The 25,820-nt window shown below is 36.3% G+C and overlaps 1 protein-coding gene and 1 long non-coding RNA gene across 2 annotated transcripts in view; both read right to left on the bottom strand.

The window, feature by feature from the left end:
• LOC116738055 (collagen alpha-1(XXV) chain-like) overlaps positions 1-17,554 on the bottom strand; it is a 71,625-nt gene extending 54,071 nt beyond the window's left edge. Inside the window, exons 1-5 of the mRNA XM_032593070.1 lie at positions 17,480-17,554; positions 16,661-16,743; positions 14,168-14,333; positions 2,813-2,839; positions 522-566 (exon numbers count right to left, since the gene is read on the bottom strand). Of these exons, the coding sequence (XP_032448961.1) occupies positions 522-566; positions 2,813-2,839; positions 14,168-14,333; positions 16,661-16,743; positions 17,480-17,554 (396 nt within the window). The remainder of the gene's footprint in view (positions 1-521; positions 567-2,812; positions 2,840-14,167; positions 14,334-16,660; positions 16,744-17,479) is intronic.
• A 133-nt stretch (positions 17,555-17,687) lies between these two features.
• On the bottom strand, positions 17,688-21,215 carry LOC116738025. Its single transcript, XR_004343531.1, has 3 exons — positions 21,152-21,215; positions 20,310-20,417; positions 17,688-17,722 (listed from the first exon to the last, which is right to left on the bottom strand). It is a non-coding gene; the product is annotated as an uncharacterized LOC116738025 (long non-coding RNA).
• Between the last annotated feature and the right edge of the window lie 4,605 nt (positions 21,216-25,820).

The raw sequence follows: 25,820 nt of genomic DNA, 5'->3' as shown, positions 1-25,820 counted from the left end.
CAGGGTTTTCTTATTTTATTTTCCCCTCATTATTAACAGAACAATAAAAGTGTACTACCAGAGCTTGGCAAATCTATTTAAATCCTAATTTTTCTTAACAGTAAAAAGAGGTTGCTCCGAGATTCAGAATATTCCAATAGGCTCCTTCTGTAAGAATAACTTTTGTTAATGAAGGAAATAATACATGTTACTTTTGTCATGAGAAGAATAACCTGGGCATATTTTATCACAATTAATGTTAAACAAAAAGTTTTTCCTATTCCATGTATATTTATAAGAGAGACATAGTTGTATCTCCTACAAAACTTATCAAAGTAAAATGGAAAATTTTCTAAGACTTTCTATTTACTGTATCATTAGAAATTAAATTAGTTTGATCTTTTGCACCATAACGTCCCCATATTTCAAAAGCATATGTCATGTTTTTATAAGTATGTAAACTTTTTACTAACATTACAGACTAGAATAATTCTGTGATTTGAATCCCCCTAAAATCATCAAAAATATTCTATAGAACTTACCTTTTGACCATTTACCCCTGGAATTCCAGGCATTCCAACAGAACCCTAAGAAGAGACATGATTGAATTAAGTAGATGTAATCACAAAATATTTCAAGTCTAAATTTATATTCTATTAGTTATGTCAGCCATAACTTTACCTTGCTAAAACATGTGTGGGAGGCTAAGTTTTTCAGATCTTATCCACTGTATTCAAATATATAATGTAAGCAGACTATCAAGCATACATTCCCAGAAAGTATGCAGTTAAATTTAACCATGTTTCCAAATATCCACTTAACCCTAATATGATTTTAAAGAAATTCACATCACAAATTGAGATCTACAGTGATCAGAAGGACATCTGGCTCTAAATTTGGGTGCATTTAAGAAACAGATTGGTTTAGTTCCATCTGGAAAAACCTAGCAGTAACAGTAACTCTTGAATTTCATGAGTTTAAATACCATAACACAAAAGGTAATTAAAATAATAATCACTTGTTCCATAATTAGTCAAAAAGGAGATCCATACTGTAAACTCAAGTTTGTTGTATTTGAAGCATTTTCTCCCGGACTTTCAGGGAGTACATTTAAGCCATGTGAGTGTGAATATGTCGCCTAAATACTAGAAAAGGTGTTACAAATGTTAAACAGGGAGTAGGAATAACACAACAGTACATCAAATATTGTTAAGTGTGTGTATGTGCATGCCCACTGGGACATGGACGCACATGTGTATGGATGATTATGAATGGTTGGACATAGGTGGGATGAACTGAGGATAAGAAACCTAATGTCACCTGAAAAAATCTATGACGTTTACCTGGATATAGAAACATTAACAAATGTTTTTATTTTTATTTTTTACTTTATTTTTAAAGTTTATTTATTTTGAGAGAGAGTGCATGCACAGGGAGGGGCAGACAGAGAGGGAGAGAATCTCAAGCAGGTTCTGCACTGTCAGCTCAAAGCTCGATGTGGGGCTCAATCCCACGAACCATGAGATCGTGACCTGAGCCAAAACCAAAATTTGGATGCTTAATCAACTAAGCCACTCAGGCGCCCCAACAAGTGTTTTAAAATAGTGATGTCATTTCCCTTTCAGGCTCTGGAGAAACCATTTTTAAATAAAATGTGTTTATTCTTTGTCTCACACTAGATTTTCCTAAGTTGATGTACAATATTAAATTTCTTTAGTAATAATGGGAAAAGTTTTTTTTTTTAAAAAAGAGTAAATATAAACCTGAAACTGCTCTGAGAGAGAAAGTCTATTAAAAACATAGTCATGAAAAAATATGTATAGTTATTATTTGCAAAACAAATTGAGATAGCAAGTTCCTTAGTGCTTTTGGTAATTATATCGAGTGGGTCATTAAAAGACTTCCTGAAGCCTCAGGCAGTAATTTTATCCTGGTTGCATGTGGATTAGGGTAGCTTTACAATTTCACACCATGCTTAATAGAGACATTACTGCGCAGGACAAAGTGTTCTTATACACAAGTTGTCTCACAACTCATTGGCTTTTACTTGGTTTGTAGGATTATGTTTCAACAGATGCCACATGCCCAGCACTTGGGGGATAAGAAGTCTCTATCTTTGATGGATTCCAAAGATAAAGAATAATCACTTTTCCACCTGTTGTAACACAATTGTTTTCTTTAGTTTTCTGCAGGTTAAATATCCCTGTTCCCCCCATTGTGAGGTGGGAGTTGTAACAGGGAATGGAGACTTAGCGATATTTTGTTGGCAGCGGGCCATCTACCTGCTATTGATATATTTACTACTGTAGTACTGATGTTATTTTAGAAGCACTAGACCCTTTCCATCAGAATGTAATGGTGAATTCTGATGACTGAGAAATGACAATCAGGAAGTCACCTAAGCAAAGGAAAACACTAGTGGGCCAATCGAATACAGTCACCAAACGAGTAAATCTTTTGTTCTGGTCAGTGCTAACGTCATTTGGTAATAATATATTTGAGCAGGACGATGCATTCAATCTGCAATGTCATTTGACCCTTCAAATTCTAAGTTTTGTCACAATGCTTTACCACTATTTTAATTAAAAGTTCAATAACCTACAAAATCGGGGCAGACAGCTTAAAAAGAATTTACTCTGGATATATTGGATTTTCTATAATGGAGTTGATTAGAAATCTAATGGCTCACATTATATGATTGTATTTTTAGAAAGCAAAATGCACAAACCAGATTGCTTCGGCATGGCTTACAGTAGCTAATTCTATTCACCTCTCATGCTAGCCATTAGGCAATGTGAACATAATTACTTCCCCAGTACTGTTTATACTCTACCTTTTGTCCTGGAGGCCCCAGAGGACCCTAAAAAAAGAAAAACTATTCAATTAACATAATAATGTAACCATTTAAACTTAAACGACCAATTAAAACTGTCGTAGTCTGCAAAGGATCCCTTTGCTGTGCAGAAATATGCTGATGTTTTGTACATTGAGGAAAACGAAAATTATTGGTTGGAAGTACACAATAGGTCTTTTCTTCTCTCTTGTTCTCTTTTGAAGAACATTAAACATATGCAATAAGATTCTGATTTTTCCTTTAAAAAAAAGAACCTTTGCTGTTACAAGCATCTGTTTCTTCAAATACCTGAAAATCTATCACATCAATCTCATTTAGAAGGCTGGAGATGTAGCTGCCAGAAGCAGTTAAAATGCAGTGCGGTTCCCCAACAAACAGGCACGTTGTTTGACTTCTGCATCTGCAAAACTTCGGTAAGCAGATTTGCAAAGGAAATAATTGAATAGCATCACAAAGAAACATGTTTTACTCCATTCTTCCTCTTATGAAATGTGGCCAATTGACCTACACAAAAACTGGTTTACAAACTAGGGGATGCCAAGATCAATTGTAGCACCTAGGGTGTACCAGAAAAGGAACAAAAGATGTGGTCAGCTGTTGATAACCTACGATACAGGGGGTTGAGGGGGGGGGGTGGAGAATATGATATTTAGGAAGATGAATGGGGAAATTTACATACAAACTGAAAATATGGCAGTTCTCAGATTTGGCAGTTTTTCAACCACAAAGTCAGCATTGGAATCCTTTTCACTTAATGTAGAACAAGGCACAATTTTGGGATGGTGGAAAAGAGCACAAAGATACACAGTTATAACTCTATTTATGTCTATTTTTAAATAAAAAAAATATTAAGCATTTTTCTAATTCTTTCAAAAACACTTTTAATTTTAGTATACTTTAACAGTTATACTTTTTATAATGCTAGCTTACTCTATCATTTCATGTTAACAAGCTCTGTATTCCATTATACCTTACCAATTACTAGCCTATTTTCAATGTGTGACATTTCAGACAATCAGCATCTTAAGTCATATTCTGTAACATTAAAGAAAGCACGAGAGTGCACATTAGAGGGAGAATTAGTCATTCATAAGTTTTTATGAAAAATACACAATGTTTAGGAACATTCAGAGAATCTGTTCCTCATAAATTATTTCGTAATCCTCACAGGAAGAATAAGAATTTCCTCATAAAATCAGCTGTAGGTTATTGAAAGTGCACTGTGCAATATCACCTTTGTATGTTCCTTTTTTATTTACTCAACCAACCAGCCTCTTAATGAGCTTGTTATCCGGCATATCTGTGCGGTCAGACATACTCCTTCCCTATCTCACTCCTTGTATTTAAAACTTTCCCTGTTTCAGATTTTGCAGAGAAAACAGAGGCTATCAGGTGTAAATTCCCTCAACATCATGTCTCTCATCAATCCAAACCCACGTGGACCTGCTTCCTATGTCAGAGGGAAAAGAGACACTCCTCTGCGGGAAGATTCATCCAGTAGACTCTGGAATCCATCCTTGCCTCTGTCCTAGGGGATCTTTCTCCATCAATTATCCCTGCATCTGTATCAGGGCCTCCTGCTTCAAACCAGTTCCTTCCCCTTAGTACATAAACAGGTTTAATCATCCCTCACTTGGGTAAATTGTTTGGGAAGTGAATGCTAATGCTAAGTAAAGGCAGAATTTGGAAGTTGTAGTGATGGGAGATGTGACAGTCGAAGACGATTTGGGTTTTATCATGGTCTATGATTCCATTTTCCCAAGCGTCTCCAGGGCATTTCACTTCTTAAAATGTTGACGTTAGAAAGGAAATCATATAACAAAAGGTGCATTAATTCAGTGTTTAGACTGAGAATGTATATGTTCAATTCAAAAAGGTTTGTTTCCCATTTAAACTTAACTTTGCCACTTGAAAAAATATTGTTCAGTACAGCTGACAATTTGGTACATTGACGGACAACCCAGGAAAGGAAATCAGAGCAATTCCGAAATCAAGTGTTTTAACTAGAGACTAACATATCTGGTATTTTCGCATATTGTCTCTGTTGCATGATCACATTAAATCAAAGATTTAGAAAGACTACCCATAACTGTGAAATCCATAAAATTAAATTGTCTATTTCAACACAGTATTTCATGAAAATCAAAGGATAGCTATAGAGAAAATAAATAAAAACTTTTTCTTCACAGTTAGGAAATTATTTCTATTTTTGCTAAACTCTAAAAAAAAAAGCAGTTTTAAAAATGTAACATTGACTTTGAATTGTGAATACATGTCTTGTGGATTATTCATAACTACGTTGCCAAGGGTATACTCTCAGCTACCAAAAATGTGCATATATTCCTTTGAATTCACTGGCAGGAAAAATGGTAGCAAGCCAAGGAGAGTGTCATCTGTTACTAGCAGGGGAGTGGGAATAAAGTGGAACTGGATATAACGCACAGACGTACATTTGAGTAAGTATAGACACACACACGTACACGGGCACGAGCGCACCCCAAAGAGTTATTTTGCTGAACAAGATTTTGCTTATATGTATGTGTTTTGAGTTTCCTTAGTTAATTATCTCATTATATATCTGTGACATTGTGGTCATTAAATTTAACTTTACCAATGAAAGCTTCACTGATCAAAATTGATTTTGAAGTTAGAATATGTTGCTACCAGTTGATTAAGATATTCACATTTAAATAATCTTCTGGTTTTGACTATAAATATAAATTAATAAGGTTATGGGAAAATCCCATAGAACCATTCACTAACCATCTAACCTTCTTAAACTTATTTATATTTTCAGTGTGCTCAAAAGTCATTGGAATAATGGCTCAGATAAAAATTTATAAGTTCATTACTTACTAGTCAAACTAGTGCTTTTATGATTCCTAAATTAAAGACAATTATTCTAGTGTTTTAAGATTTTAAAAATAATTCCATTATTATTATCTCCATGACTTGTGTTTGGATCAAATCAATTTTTCTAAACTAAAGGGTCAATATTTTTAATTCTACTTTTATTAATCAATAAAGTGTTGCTTTCTAGATATTTTCTTGGTGGGCACCTTTATATTTGCATATGCTTTGTAAGGAACCAATTTAAGTGGGAATAATTTCATCTCTTCTATTTTTCAAAGTAATTTCTGTGTCTATGTCTCAAGATTAAAAACTGTACAACATATAGAATCTCTACATATTAAACTGTATTTCTTTAACTCCAAACGTGTTAAACTGTAATTTAAACCTTAAAATACACTCGTTTAGGTACAGGTTCTAGGTGATGTATTTGAAAGATAAAAACCCAGTGAGCCATTGAAAAATTCTAAGTGTGGAGTAATAACATCACTCATCTAGATGCAGAAAAAAATTTAAACCAAGGTTTTTGTGATCTTATGGAAGAGACGATGGAGAGCTATGCAAAACTTATAAACAAGAAATAAATTAGCGCACTTGATATTCTTTCCTGTTTACCTTCACCCCTGCTAGATTCCATATATAAAGATCATGTAAAATAGGTAGACTATGGTGAACAAGTAAGTCAAAGAAATATGATAGTCCTCATTTGGTGATTGCCTTCACCAGTAAGTGTGTGATTCAGGTCTGGGAGTGATCTTTTCGTCTTCCTGCTCCTAGCCCATCAGATAATTACTCAAGAATCACTCCATCCTGCCCTTTGCATCAGCTGTATTACTATGCCCTTGTTCAAACCCTCTTCTCTCCCACATAGTTGATGGGCGTCTACCTGAGGGCCATTCAGCCTTTCGTCTCCTTCCACCTCTCTCTATAGTGCTGCCTGAGTGAGTTTTCTAGAAGACTAATCGGTTCATACCTTTCCTCTGCTGAAAACCCTTCAATGGCTTTCCATAGCTTTTGAGAAAGGTCAGAGCTTTTGTAATAGTGGTGGTTCACCACATGAGCCATGCTTTCACATCTCTGCAACTCTGTACCACTGGCTGTCTGTTCCTAATGGACTTCCTTCTGTTGGTCCTCTCTTCTTTACCCATTCCATCATTCAGAGCTCATTGCCCCCATGCATGGGCTTAGGTTCCCTTCTTTTGTTTTCCAAAGCACCCTTATGACAGCACTTCCTTCATAGAATTTACCAACAGTATTGTAATTGTCTGGTTACTTCTTTCTTCACACTAAATGTCTTCTGTCATGCACTGTAGCTGGCATATGGTAATTGCTCAGTGAATCCTTTTGCATTCATTAATTCATCCACTTAATAGTTTTCTAGTACCCACTGAGTGTCAGGCAATTTTCTTGGTGCTGAGGAAATAGCAGAGAACAAAATAAACAAAACTGCATGCTCTCCTAGACTTCGTACTCTAGTGAATGGAGAAAGACAATAAACAAATAAACAAGTAAAATATAAAGTGTGTCAAGTGGTTAAGTGCTAAAGCAAACGGGATTAAGGATTAGAAGAAGTAGATGTGGTAGTATTGTAAAGTGTGGGGGGTACTTAGTGAAGTCCTCAGGGATAAAGTGTCTCTTGGATAGTGCTCTGGAGGAGGTCAGGCAGAGGCATGCATCTAGAAGGGAAAAGAATGTTCTAGGCAAGGGTATAGCAAGCACAAAAGCCAAGAGATGGGCACAGGCTAAGTGTGTTTAAAGAACACTGAGCAGGCTACAGGTAGGTAGTTGAAGGTGGCAATATGGATAGGGAAGGGAGATCATATTTGTATGGCCTTATAGGTTTTTGTAAGCACAACAGTGTTTACTTTGAGAATAATAAAAATGATAGGAATAAATAAATACATAAAATAAGACAAATTTTTCGTGTACCATAGACAACAGTGTCTCAAGATGTTCATGAGAAGATTTTTCACCCTGGTATTTACCCAAGTCATTCTAACACTACTGGCATACTCTAATAGCCTCGAGATTACTTCTAAATGCAAGAATGAGTGGAGGAATTCAGTTCATGGCTTCTACATTAACACAACCAAGCAAAAATCATCTTAGTTATACAGTCTCATTAATACGGCAAGTGTTGTGGATGTGGATGTGGATGTAGGTCCAAGGCCTCTAATGTACTTCAGAGAGCCATTATGCAAATCATAGCTAGAATTATCAACTTAAGTTAATCTTCAAAGCACACAGTGAAGAAATGGATGTATCTATAACCATTATGCATTGGCTGCACTTTCCAGTTTGTAAAAATTAAAAAAAAACCACTTTTTAATTAAAAAAAGTTTTTTAATTAAAAAAAAAAAGCTTGATCGTGGAATGGAAATGAAATGAAATGAAATGGAATGGAAAAAAATTAACGAATTCTTCTGACACCACCGACGTTAGTACAAATTTGATTGAGGTATTAATTACTTAAACAGGATGCAGAGTTTCTAAATGATGTGCTTTGGGTTGCCTCTTGGGAGGTGTTTCAAGGCAAGTTCTGGTTGCCTGCTATTAGGAAATGATGTTCTGTGTGAGCAGGGGGCGGACACAGTTCCTGTTGTGTCCCTGATGGCTAACAGTAAAATTTGAAGCTTTGAAAGCTGCTGGTCATTTCTGGATACAAGAATATACAACCAGCTTCTGTAATAAAAAACACAGGGAACAAGAAAGAGGTGGTCCATCTGTGAAGGGGAGGATAGAAGCCCTAAACTATTAAGCCATTTAAAATTATTTCCTTTTTGAGTTAAGAATTTTTCCATGATTTAATAAAAGTTAGGCGAAATGAAGAAAATACATTAAAGTCAGGTTCTATAGGGAAGAATGATAACACATATCATCTAACTTCTGGAGTCATAAAATGTTGGTATCAGAATTTCTCAGGGACGCGGTATAAAAGACTGTAATTATAACTTTTTGAAAAATATTAACCTGGTCAAATGCATCACAAGATCAGAAAACACATTAGCCTGGTTTATAAGGAGTAGGAGGAAATTTGAAATAAACAATGAAAATTTGTCTTAGGAAGAATTCATTTAAGATATATAAAATTCCATTTTCTATCTGGATGCTTGATGAGGGGCGGTCACGAAGCATAAACTCTAGCCACTATTATATGTATGTCTGGAGTATAATTCAAGTCATGTTTTACCAGATTCAGATTTCATAGCTTAAGTGTGTGGAAATGCCAAACTAGGAACTATTGGGAAATGTTTAGAATATAAGAGAGTGTGCTGAAATGTTTTCAGTGTAAAAGCCAATGATTTAGTTGAACTGGGTATGAAGGAACACAGCATAAACAAGGAAGAGGGGGATAGTGCTGAGATGGGAGAGCCTCATATCTTGTTTTGAGTCTTTCATGGACTCTGTCTTCAGTCACACTTAATCATGTATATTTTCCCAAGCAGTCTCCTATTAGTCTTCACGTGAAGTTCTTAATAATTCTTCGAGGCTCAGCAGTCATAACTCACTTCCTTTGTGAGACTTCTCCAAGGCACCCAGACAGAGCTGGTTTTTATCCTCTTTGCTTCTCTAGCACATTTCAACTGGCTATATCTTAATATTTCACATATTTATAAAATCTATCTGACTAGGCAGCAAATTCTTCAGGTCATATATTTTACATCCTCAGTACCTAGGTCAGGGCCTAGCAAGTAAATATTGATTAAATTGAAAGAGTGCATTAATGAATATAAAAATTATTAAATTGCATTTACTGGATTTCCTCCACCATTTTACCACTCAAACCACCATACCTCTATCATCGAAAGGAGTTCCCAGTTTTGAGGCAGTGGTTTCTCTTTAAGTATCTGGGATTTTTGTGTCAATTATATATATAATTCCATAATTTCTATTATATTTCAAATTCTTATTATTAAACAATTTCCATTATTTCCTCTAAAAACGGGTCTACTTTGGAGACTATCAATAACATGGCATGTCTTTAGAGAAATTTGTGAATATTTGATTTAAAAGTTTTAAATGGAGTCATTATTTTTTAAAAAGGATAAATTCTTTCTGACTTATTCATCTCATGTGCTGAGTTTTGGGGGTAAAAGGGATGAGTCATTTATTGGTGTTTCTCAAGATTATGAAGCCATGACCTCTGTAAGGAAGGTCTCTTAAAGCTCAGGAAATTAAAGAAGTAATACATTTTTTTCAGTAGTTAACAAAACCAGGACCCAAGACTAAATATTGAGCATTAACTACCACCTCAGATTAAAGACAAAGCTAGGTATTTGAGAATCTGTGTTCTGATTAGGTCCCAAAACAGAGACTCTATCACCTCTCACCAGATATCCAGAGCTGAAATTAGCTCATTCCATCCCTTCTAAATATTTAATAAATTGTTTCTTGTTGCTGAACTCAAAATGGAAATGACCCGGAAAGAAGGAAAAATTAACAGGCTTCCTCTGCCCTCTGTGATTAAGCACACTTCCCTAGCGTGCCATAAAGGAAACAAATTTATGGTTCACAAAGGCCTATCACTGTACACTACACTCAGTAAAAAAATATTTCTATTGAGTAAAGTGTAAGTGCTTTTCCTATTTTAAATCAACAATGCTGAGAAACACTAGCTGCTAACATTTAAATATCCCATGATCAGCAGAAGGAGGACATAAATTTAGGATGATAATATATACTCATCTACTATTCAGGCTTATTTTCTATCTAGACCAACACTGTCCATCAGAACTTTCTGGAATGATGGCAGTGGTCTATTTTGCTAGATCCAGTATAGTAACCACTAAGGCAAGAGGCCACTAAACACTTGAATTGTGGCTAGTGCAATTATTAGGAATTGGATTTAAAATTTTATTTAATTTAAATTTAAATTTAAATGGCCACACATATTACAAACTACAAATCTAGACTGTATAAAACACAGTCAGGTGAACTGAATTCCATCCTCGTTCTGCCACTGACTGCTTTGTGATCTTGGTCAAGTTATTTAACCACTCTGATGTTATCCCTTTATCTGTGAAGTGAAATATTAGATGATTCCTAAGATTTCTTCTCTTTTACACTGTACTTTACAAATAGCCACATAGCGTGACTAGAAATTGATACAATTACTTTTCCACTATCTTCATGAAAATCAGTCTTTTAGTTATACCACACATATGAACACAGACATACAAATAATCTATAACACACAAATGAATTTATGAAGATGAAGGAGAAAAAGAAGTTTTATAGTGATTCTGTTGGATTTATCCCACCTACTCCTACTCCTGGTATGCAATGACACCTGTTAGGAGAAAAATATAAAGGTGACTCCTTTGTATTAGTACTTGAGTTATCGATTCATTGACTCATATCATTTGGTCATTCAGTTTATGCACAGTTGCCTCTTCTTCGGGTCTGTTCTTCCAAAGGTGAACCACACCACCGGTGTGCACAATAAACTGGAAGAAGAAAAAGTATTTTGAGGCATGTGGATATAGTTCGATCCTGTGAACATCCCAGAATGTCCTCAGGTGAAAGCCCCAGTCTCATAAAGCTGAAGGATGAGGTAGGTGTAGGATGGAAAGGGAGCAGGCCAGGTTCAGAGGCCAGAGCTGGGGCACAGCTCTCTGCATGCTACCACACTCTGCCTTGGATCTCTAAGGAGTGCAACAGTTCCGCATTTGAACTTTTCAAGTCACTATGAGGACATACCTGTGAAGGTCACAGGACAACATATTTTACTTGCCAGTTTATTAATTTGGTTTATACCTGTTAAATATTTCAACACATTGTATAAGGGCTTCCATGTGTACTCTTGCCCTAAAATTTGCACATTTGCCCTTAATCTGCAGATGTTAGGCACAGGACTTATATGGACGCAAGTTTATTTGAGAAATTTCTTCTTAATCTAACAGAGAGATTTGGTAATCTAACAGAATTTGGTAAAGAGATTTGAATTTCATTAATCTCTTCATACAAGAACGACATTTTGCGTTCGTATAGCTCTACAGTATGTTGGATCCTAAGTTAAAAGAAATGATAACTAGAGAGGTTGATTATAAATTGAAGGAGACCATTTTTAAGGCTTTCTTGCACTAAAACTTAATACATGACTGTTGTTTACTGTATCTAGTTATTTATAGAGTATATAGATGTGCATATATAATATGGCTAAATGGCTATAAAATATTTATCTGTGCATTTATAATGAAAACAGAATAGAATGATGGACTTCAAATATGGAAGAGGACTCAGATATCATTTAGTCTCACCACTTTTACAGATGAGGCATCTAAAACCTAGATATCTTAATTTGTCTAATATGATATAGCTTACTAGACCTTTATCTGGAACCAGTGTAAAATAGTTAAAAATAGAGCTGATGCACATCCTAGAGGTTGTTTAAAAAAGGAAATGAGATAGAGAAGAATACAGACAGTAATGTATTCAGCCTTGGAGACTATCTTTTCATATTTATGTTACTTGATTGTGTTCTTTTTAAAAAAAATTTCTTAATGTTTATTTGTAAGAGAGAGGGGGGGAGGGGCAGCGAGAGAGGGAGACACAGAATCTGAAGCAGGCTCCAGGCTCAGAGCCGTCAGCAAAGAGTGATGCAGGGCTCAAACTCACAAACTGTGAGATCGTGACCTGAGCCAAAGTCGGATGCTTAACTAACTGAGTCACCCAGGCGCCCCTTGATTGTGTTCTTAAACCACTACCGAAAATGCTCCTTCAAAAGTCAATTTTTTGTTTCTAAAACACTGAGCCAGCTTTAAAGACAAGTCAAACGTCACTCTCTATTACCACACCAACGTGACTTTTTGACACTTCTGTAGAAGTCCAGGGCACAGGAATTCACAGTGAGTTCCTCTGAGTCGGGCAACTGGACAGGGCTGTGCAACAGCACTGGGAGGAGGAGGTATTACTTGTCTACTTTATCTTGGTCCATTTGGAAAACCAAACATTACAGGCTCTAGACAAAAACACCATGGAGATGGGAAGGACTCTGTTAGAGTGGCATTTACTTGTACTTCACGGACAATCAGATTAAGTGAGGATAATAAAGCATTAGAACGGTTGCTAAGGCATCCCAGCAGGGCAGTGTGCACAATGGAATTAAACGCAGTTTTACTGAACAAGATTCCATTGTTAAAATCTAGTCTAGTAGCTAACTATCCTAAGGATGGTTTTGGTCATTTTTGTTATTTGTCATTTGAAGGTCTGGGGTTTTGCTTTCTCTGCGAGATTATAATCACAAAGAGAAGTCTGCTGTTGTCTCTCATGTCTGCCATCCTGCTGATCAAGACAGCTGGCAGAGCAAAGTAAAATGATGAGTTTTAGATGGGGGAGAGCAATGCATTACAACTAAATATATTTAAAGCAAATCTTCACATATTAGTTATTTCAATTTTATTTTAATTGAAGCAGAAGCAATTATTTATGCTTATGTAATTAGTTAACATAAAATGCATTATATTCACTTGAGCCAAATGAATTAAATGTGTTTTCAGGCAAAATTAAAATACGCTGAAAATATCGATAACCTCTTCAGAACATAAGTCCAAATTTCACTTTAAGGAACAATAACCGCAAAATTTTTTCTGACTTTTGAACTCTCTGACACTACCAGGAACCAATGAGTGACATTTTAAGTACTCTCATAATTCAGAAAGAGACAAATGGATATGCTAAGGAATTTGCATATATTTGGGAGGAGAGTGAGGGAGGAGGAAAGGGTTTTAGAGTAAGAAAAGTGATTTGGTCTATAAAGCCTTGGATGTAGACACTTTGGACCAAAAAATAATTTCCAGGAAATTGGGATGAGTTGGCATATCTATCTTTTATGCTTTTGAGAACTCCTACCACTATTTACCAAAGAAGGAAACAGTAAGAATGTCAGAAGAAAAGATAATTTCAAAAATAAGATTTTAACAGCTATTTAAACCTCTGAAAAACTTGAAAAATAAAGATCACTTGTGCTAGGGTTCACAACTTTGCAGCTTCCAACTGTGGTCAGTCCTCGCTTTGATTCTAGGGTCTAGTTTGATGACCTAGAATGGTTTTCTTCTTATTTAAATGGAGTCCAATTTATTTTAACTCAAGAGTCTGTGTTTGAAAACCTCATCCTGAACTTCTCAGAAAACCCGAAGGTCATGTTTACAGAATAGATGCACAGCAGGATTAAATAAATGTGGAACTGCTGCAGGCCCTTTTTATTCTATCAGAGATGCTGTTAATCTTCAGATGATTATTTTTGCCATATAAAATATATATCCTGGATTATGAAAACTAATTCCCCACCTGACACACTCATAAACGGTTTTGTAAGAGCTAATTTTAGAACACTCCTAGTTTTTTTCATTTCATCATCAGAGACATTTTACATTTTGAGAAATTCTCCAGTGCCTCTCAAGACCCTCTCCTCCACTACCCACACTGATAAACGTAGTGAGTTTTGCATACTGTGGAAAAGATGAGAGCCATGCTGTTTGTTACCTTTCCTTGTTTTAACTTGTGGATGAGAAGGCGATTGTTATGAAAAATTGATAATGTAAGACGATAGGAGAAGGCCAAAAATAAAAACTGGTAACCGCAAATAGGACCCAAGGAATAAGTTGCACTATCGATCACAGTATCTAATACGCTGCAATGTAACTGATAGCTGTAATCACACGGTTCTTAGCCCTTATATTTCATAGAGTGGCCTTTCTGTATGCTAAGTTATGTCACCAGGGATTCATCTTAACAGTGATACTTCTTATTTATGGAACTCTTTGTAGTTCATAAAGCATTTCCATATTATTGCTCTTTCATTTGCTTCTCACCAGAACCCAGTGAGATAGATGAATTAGGAATGACTGCCTACACGTTACAGATCAGTAAAAGAGATCACAGTCTATAGTCATTCACTCCCCTAAGCAGTTTTGAGTCCAGAACTACTCAGGCAATGTATTTTTCTCCCTACCAGACTTCTAGTCAACACACACACACACACACACACACACACACACACACGTGTGTGTGTGCACACGAACGTAATATTTAAAAGGAAAAACAAAGAAAATTTCCAGTGAAAATTTTCTCCCATGAAAACTATTATTTTTTCAGTATCATCTTCTTTCTTTGATACAGGTTAAAATATATAAGTGCTATTTACGTTAACAAATATAACTGTTTTTTTAAAAAACGATAGCTTTTTAAACCATAGAAATATTTCACTTTAAGAGGGGAAGAGGAATTAGAGGATTATATTGCTTCACAAAAAGAGTCTGAATAGGATTGCTTGAAATAGCAAAATTCCCCAGAACATTTAAGATATGTTGATTTATGAAAATCTGATTCATACAGAACTTTACAGGAATACATCTGTTATATAAATCCATGTTCACCTGTAATTTACTCTAGGGGGAACAACTGAGTGATAATAATAATAACACACTCATATAGTTCTTCGTTATGTATTTTAAAGTGCTTTCCCCTAATTTATTGCATTTGTCTTTGGCAACCTTATAAGGGAGGCAGAGAGGGTATTATTATCCTTTCTTTACGGATGAGAAATTAGAGGTTAAGTGACTTGCCCAAGGTCAGACAGACTATTCATTCATTTACTGCTATTTGAGTGATGTAGTTTTAACGGGGTAGGTCAAGGAAGTAAGGTTCTTCCTCCTAATTTTTTTTAAGCAGCTGTGAAGGCTATTAAAATAGAGGTGGATGATCTCACAAATGTAATGTTGAACGAAAGAAGCCAGACACAAAAGTGTATATACTGTAAGATTCTATTAATATAAAATTCAAATGCAAGCAGAATTAATCTATGGTGGCAGAATCAGGATGGTGGTGACCTTTGGTAAGAGGCAGATGGTGACTGGAGGGTAGAGAGGGGTTTGCTAACATTGTACTTCTTGCTCTGGTTTGTGGTTGTATAGTTGTGTTCACTGTGAAAATTCACTGAGATATATACTTGCGATTTGTTTATATGTATATATTTGATTTGTTTATATATATGTATATATATATATACACATTATATATATGTATCCCAATACATATATATACATTATGTATATAATGGAAGTTTTCTTTTAAAAAAGTTTTGTATCTTTAAAAACAGTACAGCACTTTAGAAGATCATTACATTACACATATCCTTTGAACATTTGTGATTTCAATCAAGTTTCTTAGCTGCATTCTAAAAATGAGAATATGAACTAAATCTGAAGAGTTTAAAAAGAAGAAAAAATTTATTTAAAAAATGTCTGGGATCATCTTCGTCTGAAAAGTTGCTATATGAAATGGGAAACTGAAGCAAACTAAGATAATAACATAATTCATTTAGGGCCAGTGGAACATTTATATTTAATGACATTAAGCTAGGAACTGTAGGGAAATGACATTAAACTGTGATTCACATAGTATATTCTAGAATATATCTTAAGGAAGATAAGATTATAATTTTTAAAATATCCATTTTATTTTAGAATTTTGTGTATTAGGACGATGCATTGGGCATCAAGGTAGAAAGCCAGTGGCAATGATAAAAATCCGAGTGGAATGTGCAAACCTGGGGACAAACATGGGCTCCTGAGAATCCCAAGGAGCCTTCAATGTAACAATGTTTGGGAGGAATATGTTTTGAGCATCATCCAGGATAGAAATTACAGTTGCATTCAGTTGCTTAAAGCAGTTTCAAAATTTATATTATAGTTTTCTAAGAATCCTTCACTCCCGTGACCCTGTAACCCTGAGAACCAATGCTGTACTTGTACTCAAAGTTGCCACTTATGACATATGTTTTGTTTAATTTTTACACATTATCTTTTTTGTTGTGTTTCTTTCATTTTATTTTTTTCAAGAAGCCATGATAGTTCGTCCACTTTCAAGTCATCTGTATCCGTTCACTATCTTGATATTATATGTTGGGAACAAAGAATTTCCGGGGGCAGGGGGGTGGGGTGGATCAGACTCCATTCCAGGGTGCTTTCATCTCACCAGCGATGTTTCAAAGCCACCTCCACCACAGCTAGGACTACAGCTCGGTGACGTTTCTCCCCAGGAGGGCTGTTGAAGGCATCCTGTTCAGGGAGAAGTCTTGAACCTTTAACCCATTCGCACATTTGTTTTAATTCCTGACCGACTGCTGTATTCTTGTGTGTTAGTTGCATTAGGACCTAGCTAACTCATTTTGTAAAATAAACGTTACACCCTAAACACCTGCGTCTGTGTGCCACAAATTGTGTAGAATACACACGATCAAGTCAATTGTGATCACTGCATCCAGGACGAATGTGAGACATAGCTGTCCTCTGGAATTTGGGTTATTAGAATGTCAACCTGTGTTCCCCAATGTTGCTCATGTCATAAAATAGGTCAGAAAGGTGGCTCCAGAGATAGCAGGGAAGAGACAGGGAGAGGTAGGTTGAAGGAATTCTACTCTTCAAGGCTCAGCAAGCTGCTCCAATTACTCTTTCCCTGGCAAAGGCTAAACAAATCATCAAGAACGGGACCTGCATGTCTCCGGGTAAGTCCATGTGGAATCATTTCATAATCTTTTTTAATGACAGGGATCAAGAAGGCACAACTGTTTCTCTCTCTGGGTGGAGCCCTTCAACAACAAAAACTCCTTGAATCCCTGTGGAAGTTTCACTATACTAATTCATGATCAGCAACACCTGAACCCTTTGAAAATTCATTCCTATTTAAGCTAATAGGCATATCCCTGAACTTAATCTTCCTTTATAGCGGCTGAACAAAGCATATTCTGTCCTTTGACCTTCCTTGCTGTCATTCCTCCCACCTGGAATCTCCTACTTTTTCCTCTCGGTCAGTTCTGTGGATGTGCTGCTTTGTGATCTTCATAAAAGACAGGCCACATTCTTTTTCCATTTTTACTAATTTTCACTCTTTTCCTTATAGGTCATATGATGATAACATTTGTTACATATAATCTTGACCACACTTTTGAATAATTTGGACTTCCATTATTTTTAGTATAGAAAAATAAATTAAGATACTTGCCATCAAGCCTTGTTCTCCTGGTTTCCCTGATTCACCCTTAAAAAAGAACAGTGATAATATTTATTAATGCTATAAACATTAAAAAGCCATTTTAATCGTTTTTTTTTTCTTTTTCACAATACCCACAGGGACGCATGAATGTCAAATATACTTTGCAGGCTACATAGAGGAATGCAAACACAATGCAATGAAAAGAAAGCCAGTGTTCTTCCTTCAAATTCATTTTATAAACATTTTAGGATTTAATAAAGTGAGTCTAGATTACAGCAGAGATTTAAGAATTATGCCAAGAACGTATTCTAAATAAAACTAGTAGGAATGGTTATACTGTAAGTCAATAAAGGGTCCTAGAAAAATATTTAATTGTAATTCCAGTAACATTTATTATGTTCTGTTCATGATGACATAAAGATGATGATCTGGCCTCTTTATGAGAACTCAGAACTTCCATATATAGGATAGAGAGATAATTGCTCTTAGTACAGGCGTTAAATAATAAAATGTGCAGAGATTGATTTTGAATTTGTTTTCCTGGATTAATGATGGCTGAAGTGATATGTTTTATTAAAATTAATAGCATATGTTAAAATACATAGAATTTGTGCTATATCATACCACTATCATAGTTTTCTAATACTCAGATTCCTACCAAATTCCTTATTATGTTTTATTGTCATATTATTATATTGATAGTCATTGGCAACAGATATTTTTTGGAAAAACCAGTCTTGTCATATCCAATATATATAAAAGTTGTTGGACTTTAAAAATGAGTACTATCAGTTTGTTTTCGTAAAACCTTTTTTTTTTTAATTTTCTTTTTTTGAACGTTTATTTATTTTTGGGACAGAGAGAGACAGAGCATGAACGGGGGAGGGGCAGAGAGAGAGGGAGACACAGAATCGGAAACAGGCTCCAGGCTCTGAGCCATCAGCACAGAGCCTGACGCGGGGCTCGAACTCCCGGACCGCGAGGTCGTGACCTGGCTGAAGTCGGACGCTTAACCGACTGCGCCACCCAGGCACCCCCGTAAAACCTTTTTCTAGTGGTTATCAACGTATATAAAAATTAACTCTGAGACTATACATCCAGTTCAATTTACCTTTGTGGAATTAAAAACCTTGCTCATACCTTTGTGTAAAAAGATCTTATTTCTTACTCAGATGAATGAATTATGTTCATTTAAAGGATGACATAGTTTTTCAATTATTTACAGTTTGTCATACCTTACCTTTATCTTATTTCTTAAAAGTAATCTATACCTTGAGGAATATACAAGATCCAATGATCTAATTTTGTACCATCAAAATGATTTCAACTACTCTTCTTAGTGGAAGAAACACTCAAGGTATCTTTGTCAGCAACCAGCAATTCTTTGGGGAGCTTTAACTATCCCTAGAGGTGTGCTTTCTCTATCTTTTGGGATATCATTCCAAAAAAAGGTGAGAACTGTGAAGACAATTTCAGGATGGAATCACTAACTTTGATGGTTCGGTGAAAGCCGTCCTAAAGACCAGGAAATAATAGGTTGGGAGTCAATCCTACATTTCATATGACAAATTTACAGCCATGTTCAGAAAGGGAAACAGGGCTTTCAAGAAAGCTGTCTCAGAAAAGTCATAAAGTACTCTATATTCTTACAAAGAGAACCACTTATTAAAAAAATACATAAACATATGAATATAAAAATGAAATACACCAAAACATTAATTGCTATGGCTGACTTTTTTTCTTTTTGGTTGTCTTCAGTTTTAAAAACTTTCTACGTTGTGGATAAATGTTTTCATGATTTGTACTATGAAAACACTCAGGAAAATAATTTAAGTCAAAGCAATAGATAAATAGATTAATTAGTTCAGCAATAAATTTGAAATTCAAGTCCTAAAGCCATAATATAAATGTAAAAATGTTTAACCTTGCCATATATTTCTTTAAACTATTGGGTTATGTCTACTGAATCAAACCATTTATGTAGTGTCCTATACTACTGTATTATTGACACTTAATCAATCTTAGTAACTAAGTACTTAGATCTAAGTATTGAGATTGTTTTTAAATCATTTCTATTAATAAGGACAAATGATATTCAAACCATGCCTATTGATGTTTTAACCATTAATATTACTGTTTTATTAACATTTTTTCTTTTCTTTCTTCCTTTCTTTCTTTTTTTTTTTTTTTTGGTCGATGATTTACAAGGCAGTAAACATTAAAAAGATTTACCTCCTTTGCCTTCCATAAATCATATGGGACTTTATTTTCTCTATCACTGATCCTTTGGAGAATTCCCGATCTCTCACCTATATTTTCAAGCTATTCTCCCATGTAAGCCAAAGACATTCATGTGTTCTAAAGTAGTCAGGACACAAGTGAGATCAGGAATCATGGACTTCTTGAGGCTTACCTGAAAGCCAGTTTAGTTTCCATCTCCAGGTCTCTCTGTGGTTCATGTGGGTTCCCCGTGGATTGAGTGGTAAAGAAGAATCCTGCTGGCAGCACCCTCTCTGCTTGGGGACTTTCCTATCACCCCACTTCCTGCAACCCCCTACTCCCATGGCCCCTCCTTTTCCCATTCCATCCCAGTGCTGACCCTTAAAACGAATGGATCCAAAATGCAACTCACAGGCACTCCTGGCATTCCACGAGGGCCATCTTTCCCTGTGTCCCCAGGAGGCCCTCTTGGGCCGGGAGGGCCTGGAGGTCCTGGAGGCCCAGCCTGCCCTTGGTCACCCTACAATGGAGAAGCGAACAGACCAACAGTGACCATGAAAGATAAAGATCCAGGTCTTCTTTTCAACACTTTAAATTTGTATTATCTAACCCACATTTACACTATGAAAAGAACCAGAACAATCAGAAACATGAAGCCTGTAGGCAATTTGCCTGCCAGCAGGGAGCAAATAAATATTCATGCTGGGTGAGCTGAGTAGATGCTATTAAAATCAAAGCAGCTCAGGAACCAGCACTCACAGCTCTTGGAAATAGTGTGTATGTTATCATGATATTCAGAGCTGTTAGAAAAGTTCTGCATAACTTAATTCGTGACAATGCTGCATCAGTTATATTCACCTTGTTTAATAAAATGACTGCATTTGTAGCTGGACAAATGTGTTTACTCTTTCATAACCTACAAAATTAAACATACAGGCTCTTGTCAAACTGTATAATAATTTATAAATTACCAAAGCCAGAGAGCTTGGAAACTGGATCTATTACTGGATATAACTTAAGCTTTTTTTTTTTTTAATTAAGAAAAAATTAGGCATTCTATACCTTTTTACTTTGGTACTTTCATATACATTTCAAACAGATGCAGCTCACGAGACATAATTTTGTTCTAGGATATTTCCAAATAAATACTCCCACCCCACCCCCACCCATGAGAGATGAATGGTAAAGCAACAGTAAATGGAGTAATCACTGAATGTAAAGAAGAAATCAGACTTGAGCAAGAATAAGCACTACCTTAATGAGGCGGCGTTTAATGAGCTGCTGATCAGCAGAGAGAAACCCATGATTGATTTTAGGAAACACCATCTGATCAGTCAGGTGAGGTCAAAGGTTGAAGTTCAGAGGTGAGAGAGTTGGAGAATAGACATCAGAAGGCCCCAAGAAAGAAATAAAGATATTCACATTAGGCTTATAATGACCATTAAACAAAACGGAACTGGTGCTTGTGTCTGACATCAGACTATCTGGCTCTTCTTGAAGGAAATATAACCCTAAGATAGGATGGCAAGAACAGATTTTTAGTGAGGGAGGAATCTTTTGGATCCCATCATTCCACTGTGGCTGTTAGGCCTCTTTCATGTAGTATGTTAAAGAAGCAGGAAAGCTCCCAGCACCCACATCCTGCCCTCTGAGCAGAGAGTCTAGAGACCAAGCACCAGTTCAAATTCCGTCAGACTTGTCAACCAGCATAACGTGGCAGGAACGCGACTGCCATTTTGTAAATGCCCTAAGTCCATAATAGTTAGGATCATTTGACCGAAAAACATCACAGAGTGTTGGCATGCGTGCAAATTAAACCATCAAGGTGTGGCTCGGTCCTAGATAGCCACGTCTGCCTCTCTTCATTACCCTTGCTCAACTTCAATATCCTTCCCTCTTTTCTGTTCAAGATTCTCCTCAATAGATATTTGACCTCGTTGATGTAGGCGAGGTCCCAAGGATCCAATAACTCAATGCATATGGTGAAAAGAGCAAGTGGACTTGGCAAGCCAATTTAGCTGTTCTCGCTCACTCTTATGCTGATTGCGGGCTCTGACTGAGCAGCATGGGTGCCAACCACAAACCTTGACGGTGAGGATCTGATTACTGTGCAGAGCAGCAACTGTGGGGAAGCCTGGCAGACCCTATGGACGTGGGACAGCACCAAAACAACACGACACAAAACGTCACACAGACATTCTACTGATGGACAAACAAAACAAGCGTGTATCTAATGCCACCCTGTCCCAGCTCTAAGTCTTGTCTTGTTTGACACACTGTAAAGGAAATCAGACACACAAGGTCCCCAGGCAACACATTCCTTAAATGGAAAGGCCAGATTGAGAACTCATTGTAACTTCTCTTGTGGCAGTTACACTGGGATCCGTGTATATACTCTTAGCACTTCTAGAATCTTACATACAAAATGTTAGCACAATATAGAGATAACTGCAGACACTGTTATGAAAGCAACACCGTAATTTCCCTCCATTGGATATTCTGTTTACAACTCAGGACATACATGTATTAATTCTATTAAATCTTTTTTTTTTTTTTTTGGACAATACTGAACAGAATTTTGCAGTCTGATTAGAAGTATTTCTCAGAATAAATGCAGTTTGCCTCACAAAAGATAGTCTTACCACCCACATATCAAAATTTCTCTCTCCAATCATATGATGATTCTCAGATCTTTCCTGTTTCAGGAATTCCTGCAGAGATGGCGGGTAGAAATCTGTCTCCTATAACATGTGTATTTCATGTCAGAGGGATTTATGGTCACACTCTGCAGTAATCACTTCTGTCATGTAACTTTTCCAAAAGAACTTGACAGTTCACACAACCCCTTGAAGCAGAAAAGTGGTTTTGAATTCCTTAACCAAGGAGAACAGGGGAGAGATATTTTAGAGACTTGTACTTCACTAACTTGTACTAACCTGTCTTCATAGGTGCTATCAATTGGGTGGGTCTGAGAGAGAACTTTGGCCTGTGCTCTGTGTCTTTTCCGACATGAGATATTGCAGCCTTTTATTCCATTTTTTTCTCCACACAGAACATGTTTACCATACAAATAAAATAAACAGCAACCACAGCTTACATGGACTCAAGTGTCTGCAGCCTTCCCAGACGCTCCTTCTTGCTCACTGCCCTTCCCCTCTTCTGCCCAAATCTATTATGAGGATATCCTTAGTAAAAGCCCGTAAATTTCTAGTTTTTGAAATTTTGTGAGTCTTGGCATAGTCCTCTGCCTTATTTCCGCCTTATTTGGGATATACTTTTCTTTTTTTAAAAGAACCAATAAAATTATGTTTGCAGCATGAAGACATCTCTTCAGCCCTAATGACTTTGACTTTCATTCTTTGGAGCTGGGACTTCTCAGGAAGCAAAAGCAGAGGACATCTTATCTGTTTTAGCAAATCCTTTCTGATAAGGCTATTAAGTGTCTGGGTAATTTTGAGGTGACCTGTATCCTCTTTTTTCTTCTCCCTAAGTAAAAGCCCTTGAAACATAGATGCTACCCAAATTCAGAAATGCTACAAGTTGGAAAACAGATGTGTACAATTTGCTTTTGTTTTACTATGGAATATGAGTTTAAAATGTTATTAGATGGTAATGTGCCAGCATCTTTCCATCTGTGACTCATTAGCCCTATATTACACAGTCAGAATTTTATATATAAACTTCGTCTTTATGTAACAAAGAACAAAAACAGATACAAACAAGAAGTGTATGAGGGATCAGAATCTTGACTAGTGGCAATAAATCATAATGTCACTTTGAACAGGATTATCTAACAAAAATAATTTAAAATTAAAAGCCTTTAACAGCACACATGGTAGGACTTACAGAAGTTTTGAAATTTGAATGTATAAATAAGTCACTTCTTGTACTCATATCTGAGCATGACCAGCTTGCTGTTTGATCATATTTTCTAAATGCTCACAAAAAGCATTAGCTTCATAACTTCTTAGTTTGGTTTCCAGTGTCAGCGAGATCTAAAGAGGGAAGTGGATAGGTAATTCTCATCTCAGATAGATCCTTTTCACTAAACAGAAAAACCTCTATTTGAGGAAGCTGATTTTATATTCCTCAATCATCTTAACTGTAGAAAATGCTACCGATTAGGTGCTTAGAGCTACATTGTAAAGATTTTATTAATGAGCTAGGCAACAGGATTTCAGAAGTTTATACGTAACAAAGTAGAAAGGGACATGTGGAAGAATTCTCTTAAATTCTAACAAAAATCCCATGGCTTAGGCTGCAATTTCCTAGGACCTGGTGCTCTTCAAAACTGTGGTAATGCTTGAAGGGTACATGCCAGTGTCGGGGGTGGGATAGGGTGGAGGCAGTAGATAGGGGTTATGTAAAGGCAATAATAAATATGGCACATCTTCCTTAAGAGTCAAGTTTGATAAATGTTAAATAATTTTAAATATTTTTATGTAAAGCAATGTCATATTATGAGGTAGAGTGCAAAATTTGCACAAATTTTTAAAACTTTTACCATTTGATCATGGTGGAGAACCTCATCTCACAGGGGATACCTCTACATTACAGGTAATACTGAACTAACCCTCTTCTTCCCACAGGAGGTCTTTGGTGGATAAGTTTGGAAAGTACTGGTGGTGAATACTTATCTGTAAGTCATGGCTTTACGTGGCCATAAGAGTTAGTCCTCCCTGGCCATTCACACAGAGTGCACTTTTTCATTAACTACGCCATTTTTTTCCATGATATCATTAGTCATAGTCCTTTCTAAATAAATGGAATGGACATATTTCACTTGGTTTTACATCTTGGAAAACTTGCCTGGTACACAGATGGTTCAAGTGGGTGTGGGAAAAAACTGTCTCTCCAGAAAAACATGGAGAAAGAGTCCGGGAATAAGGTAAAATGTTAAAATAATGTGTACAATTTTCACTCCCAAGTATTTTGAATTTTTAAGAAATTGGATGTATAAGAGTGTAAAATATTCAACCCATTTTCCTCTTGAGAGCATACTCAAGCAACTTCACAAATCCTGTGACATCCTGTGAAGTAGGTTACTATCTTGGACCAGTGTTTTGACACCATGTTAGGAGAAAGTCTATATCCCTTCATTACCTTCTAGAAGCAAAGAGGCAAGCCTACCCCAAAGAAATGTTGAACAAAGACATATTACATAAGAGATGCTTCTAACTACTTACAGAGCCATAATTTAAGATGCTATTGTGTATTGTATACTCAGTAATGGTGTTATATGATTACATTATAGTGAGAAAACTTTGTGTTTGGTCAAAAGTATTCAATAAGGCAACTATAGAGCCAAGAATTTAATCCAGGACTTTTAATTCCAGACTTTCTCATCAGGCAATTTATATGTCTTTAATTTCTTTCTACTTTTATAGTTGGAATATTAGAAGTTGACTAACACCACCAATATTTAAGAAGTATTTATTGACTGTCTTCCATGCAGTATTCACTGCCTAGGCATGGGAATCGAGTGGTGAGCATGACCCCAGGCTTACAGGGGTCAACATCTAGTGGGGAAACAGGAAAAAATAAGCAAGCAGTAATCATATGGAGGGATGACCATTTTGGTGGGGAAGGAGAGGGGCCACAGAGTAAATAAAAGTGTGCCTGATGGTAGGTTTGAGGATCTCTGGGAAACTTCCCAAGCCACACGAATGAGGGGAAGAGGGTTGGTAGAGCAAGAGAACTAAAGACAGAGATATCATTTAGGAAAATGTTATAATAGTCTAGTTGAGAGACGATACCCTAGGACTAGAGAAGGGACAAATCCATAGTTTCAAGTGATATTAAGGAGGTGGAATACGCAGCACTTGCAGCTTGGCTGAGAACATAAGGGAGAAGGAGGAGCAGTGAGTGGTCCTACATGTCTAGCCTGAATGCTGGAGGATGATAGAGGAAACACTAGTAATGA

The sequence above is a fragment of the Lynx canadensis genome, chromosome B1, assembly GCF_007474595.2.
Source record: "Lynx canadensis isolate LIC74 chromosome B1, mLynCan4.pri.v2, whole genome shotgun sequence".
NCBI lineage: Eukaryota > Metazoa > Chordata > Mammalia > Carnivora > Felidae > Lynx > Lynx canadensis.
This window is presented reverse-complemented; position numbering and strand designations above follow the sequence as displayed.